Source organism: Teleopsis dalmanni, chromosome 1 (genome assembly GCF_002237135.1).
Source record: "Teleopsis dalmanni isolate 2A chromosome 1, ASM223713v2, whole genome shotgun sequence".
Lineage (NCBI taxonomy): Eukaryota > Metazoa > Arthropoda > Insecta > Diptera > Diopsidae > Teleopsis > Teleopsis dalmanni.
The window spans coordinates 227147038-227152128 of record NC_051846.1 but is presented as its reverse complement, the minus strand read 5'-3'; the positions used below and the strand labels follow the sequence as shown (position 1 = coordinate 227152128).

Here is a 5091-nt window from a genome sequence, read left to right as displayed (position 1 = left end):
TGAACCGTAGTAGAGCATATAGATGATTCCTTGCCAATTCTACCAAATACACAGCAAAACTTTCAAGGTCGTCAAATTTGGTTTGGCCATCATTTTAGCCGGCTAACCGTGATTCAACCACGATCGTTTTCGTTTAACGTTGTCGTTAGTGATTACCAGTCATTTTTCTTCACCATTCACGAAGCTTCAGAAATGGGTCGATTTGGTTGCGATTCAGCAGCGAGCCGCAGATGGAATTTCAGTTCATAAGGTTTTTTTGTGTTAACTCGATTGCGTCATTTTGGGCAATCTAAGCAGTGCTTACATAATGGTCGGATTCGACAATTTCCATGTTTTAATCGACATTTTCGACAATTGGCCTTCCAGTGCGTGGTGCTTTTTTGACATCGAAATAACCGGAACAGAATCGACGAAAAGAAAATTGTGCCTGATTGGTACCAGAAAAAAGATATGAATTAATTTTCCATAAAGGCTTTTTTCTTTTGACAGTACCAACGCATTTAACTAGATATTGGGTAGCCAGTGATATACCAGTGATATAGTAGTTCGGTCATAAGCCTAGAAAAAAAACGTGTCTCTCATAGGACTCATGACTTTAGCATAACAGTTAAAAAATTTTAATGTCTTAGTTTCGTTGGTGGTTTGGTATAAGATACGTTCTTAAATTAATATTGCTAGCAAATCGGCACAATTAATATATATAAAAACTGAGTAAACTTACAGAATTATTTAAAAATGCTGAGCTTACAAGCAAGAGTTTAGAACAACAGGCTTCAAAAACGCCCCTTAAACAGTGAAGGCAAGTAATAGCTTAAAATTGCACCTGTTTTAGAAATCAAAATACTTCTATACTTCTACGAACGAAACTGCAGATAATTTGGACATTAATTGATTACTCGTACTAAGAGAGTTTGCAAAAAGTAAAATTTTATTAGTATTATTATAAATAATAAGTTTGTGATCATTAAAAAAATATTAATTTACTAGAGCATTTCTTTATATTATTGAATAGAACACACACAAATTCTTGTTCCTTATGTTCTGCTGTCTCCAAATGTATATTCCTGATTTTAAAATAAAGTAATTTTTATAACTATGTATTATTTTATGTTATTCCCTTTTTGTTTTTATTCTTTACAATTGTTTCCTTTTCAGGTTTTTCATTCGAGTCTTGATAGTACATAAGGTAATCTTGCCTAAGGCGCTGATAATACTAAAACCGACACTGGTTTAATGACTTTTACATTTAAAGGTTCACTTTAGATTATCAGAATATCTATTTGGTATTCAATAATGATGAAATTCGAAGCTAAAACAAAAATTGTTTTATTATGATTTTTATCAACTGATTATATTTTTAAATAAAACTATAGCGGTTCTCTCTCGGTTGTACAATAAAATAAAGAAAGAGAGAGAGCGAGGGATAGAGATAAAAAACAAATCTTGATGAATTTTATTTTCAAAATGTTTTGACCATCTTCTTGACAACATTTTTCAAATGTTTGTTTCAAAAAAATATGTAAAAAATAAAAATAAATGTATTTTAGAAATACATTTCAATTCAATTTAAATATACATGAGTTATGGTCTGCGCAGATTTTAACCGCGAAAGTAACCGGAATGGCATCCGCAGTTCCACAAAGTTCAATTAGCTCAACTTTTGTGGCTGTATGAAAATTTATATTCAAACCACATTCAGTGACTGAGTATATAGAAAATCGCGAAGCATTACTCACTTACCCTCCATAGAATATTATTTAGAAAATAATCAGAATTCTCTTCTTTCTTTATTATAAAAGCGCTCATCTGCTCAGTTCTGTACATTTAAGAGTTACGAGTATTCCTTCAGTTGTATTTATAAGCAAATTTTTCGTTGAAATTTCAGTATTGCTTGAACTCCGGTGTTGAGTAGTTCGGTTGATATTTCGAAATGTTTGATCGATCATTATTACTTTCGTTTGTTTTTCTTGTAGTTTTATTTGTCTCATTGCCAAACGAGACCAATTCTGCAAATATACTTGGATTTTTTCCGGGTCCTTCAAAGTCACATTTTCTAATACACAGTTCTATAGCTGATGCTTTGGGACATGCTGGACATAATGTTACTGTGCTTTCTACGGTGCCTAATATAAATAAAAATGGCAAATACAATTTTATTCATATTAATTCATCCACTTTTGCTGACAAGTTTGCTAAAGAAATGATAAATGATCCACAACCTGTCTACAAACGTATGGGTCAAATGTTGACCAATGTGATAGGAATGGCAAATGAGACTATGGGACATCCAACAATGCAAGAATTCTTAAAAAATCATAAGAAATCATCATTTGATCTCATAATATATGGTTATTTTATGAATGAATTCCATTTTGGATTAAGTGCATATTTCGATTGTCCAACAGTGGTTTCATTTATGATACAGCCTATGTTATTTTTGAATGATCTAGTTGGAAATCCCGACCAAATTTCGTATGTCCCGACAATTTTTAGTGGATTAAAACAACCGTTAACTTTCTTTGGGCGAGTACAAAACTTTTTGGCTTCAATGTTTGAGCGTTTGGTACTGAAGTCTTTACTTGATCACGAAAGCAATAAATATTATAGGTAAGAAAATATTAAAATCATCATTTCATTTTTTATCAATTCATATTTAAATTAAATGAATTGAAATTTCTAAACCTATGTGAAGAATTTGTGAAAGTTTTAGTTAGGTCCTTTTATTTCTTTATTTAAAAAAATTGTTTTACATGATGAAATTATTCGTGCTATAAGAAAGCTTAGATCAAATAATAATCATCATCAATCAAATAATAATATCCTTTTAATATTCTTTCACATATAAGCGTTTGAATTCATACCCAATATCACCAATTATAGAATATATTTTTTACCCAGCAAACGGAATAATAATCACAATTAGTTAGAATAAAAAAAAGATTGTGCTAGTAATGCTTATCAATACGTGAGACCACTTTCATACATTATTTAACCAATATGACAAAGCGAAAATTTCAATGAAGGTAAAGTAACTTTGAAAAAATCTTATCAGTACACGAGTTCTCGATGTTTGATAACAAGTTTACGCTTAGCTACTATAGCCTAATATACTATATATTTACAATAATTGCTTTATTTTCAATAACATTCACTTTAAATTTATGAATAAAAATATAATACTAATGCTGTTATTATGATATTCAATAACTCTGCAATATTTTAATTTCAGAACGTATTTTCCAGCTAATCAGTATCCCTCTTTGGGTGAAGTCAAAAAAAATATTTCACTCGTATTCACTAATCATCATTTCAGTCAAGGACCTATTAGACCAAATGTACCTGCCATGGTTGAAATTGGTGGCATACAAATCAAAGAAAAACCTGATCCATTACCTGAAGATATAAAACAACATCTTGATAGTGCTAAAAATGGAGCAATATTTTTCAGTTTAGGATCAAATGTTAAGGGTTCATTTTTACCAAAAGAAAAGGCAAAAGTGTTGTTCGATGTATTATCGAAATTACCATATAAGGTACTCTGGAAATGGGAAGAAGCTGATGCTCCGGGTTTCGCAGATAATATCGTTTACAGAAGTTGGTTACCTCAGGATGATATTTTAGCACATCCAAATGTGAAACTATTTATAACACATGCTGGTCAAGGTAGTGTTGTCGAATCACAATTCCACGGTGTACCAATGGTTTGTATACCACTTTTCGGTGATCAGCCAGCGAATGCTTTAAATGTTATACGCGCAGGATATGGTCTTTCATTAGACTATATTAATCTGAATGCAGAGGAGTTTAAAAATACCATTGTTGAAGTTCTAGATAATCCAAAATATACCAACACTATAAAGCAGTTCTCAGTTTTGTACAGAGATAGACCTATGTCTGCACGTCAAGTTGCAGTATTTTGGGTTGAGTATATATTACGTCACAAGGGAGCTAAACATATGCAATCTCCAGCAGTATTCTTGAATAACTGGCAGTTATTATCATTGGATGTTATAGGATTTTTATTGGCTGTTTTGTTTGTAGTAATTTTAATATTTGTTAAATTATGTAAGTTAATTTGTTGCCGTCGTAAAGGAAAAAGTGTTGGAAAGTCTATTAAAACAAAGAAAAATAATTAGATTTTTATTTAAAGAATTGTTTTATATTAAAACATAAGCATGTAAACAAAATATAAAATATAAAAATTTTGCTTTCCTATTTTAAGAACACTTTTAATAAACTTATAAATAATTGTTGCTCTTCTGATATGTTCTTATCTATACAATTTTGTGATTAGAATTAAAAAAAAATTTTTTTTACTTTTACTTTTGTTTTTTGTTTTAATGTTTGTTATGACTAAAAAGCTTTTTTCTAAAAAGATAAGTTTTTGTTACATTAATAAATATCAATAAAAAATTTATTTATTTACTATTTAAATACTATTTATGTAAAACTGTTTCCACAGTTTTTGAATTTAATATTGTTGATATAGTGCTATATAAAGTTGCCAACGTTTCAAAGTTTTTAGTACATCTTCATCGTGGAGATATCATTAAACAACAGCTTACGTAGGAATAGCATATAGCTTGTGCAGATGTTATCGGTATCCTTTTTTTTGTTCATTGTTCTATTTATATGTTTTTAAATGTTATTACTCCAATGTCAGTCACTTAATGTGAATTCTTTTTCTCTTTATTATTTTGATGTTATCAACGTCAAAGTCAAATGGTAGATATAGAAAGAAGTCAGCTCTTTTTAAATGGATCCACAATTTTACGTGATTGAAGTTTGTTGTCTTCGCTATTTCCTGAAAGCTTACAAGTCAGTTGCAAAATTTCATAGAGCTTTTGGTGACTGGCTGACCATAATTAGTTAATTAGATGATCCATAATTAGATCTTTCACAACTAAAATTTCGGAACGGAATTAAACAAACCACTTCCGGGTAACGCGTTTACTTACAACACCCTCAATGTAGATCGTACAAATGTTTCGACATGTTTTTGCAGTAGTTTTGCCTTTTTATAATGTAGTAAAGAATCATATAACATATTTCTTCAACTGTTTTCACGGAGAATGTAGCCGGAAATGTCAT

General features: G+C 30.2%; 1 protein-coding gene across 1 annotated transcript; it reads left to right on the top strand.

The window, feature by feature from the left end:
• The first annotated feature begins 1902 nt into the window (after positions 1-1902).
• LOC119672486 (UDP-glycosyltransferase UGT5-like) lies at positions 1903-4177 on the top strand. The gene is made up of 2 exons (XM_038083544.1): positions 1903-2607; positions 3230-4177. The coding sequence occupies exons 1-2, from the start codon at positions 1931-1933 to the stop codon at positions 4134-4136; spliced, it is 1584 nt and encodes a 527-aa protein (XP_037939472.1). The 5' UTR covers positions 1903-1930; the 3' UTR covers positions 4137-4177.
• The last annotated feature ends 914 nt before the right edge of the window (positions 4178-5091 follow it).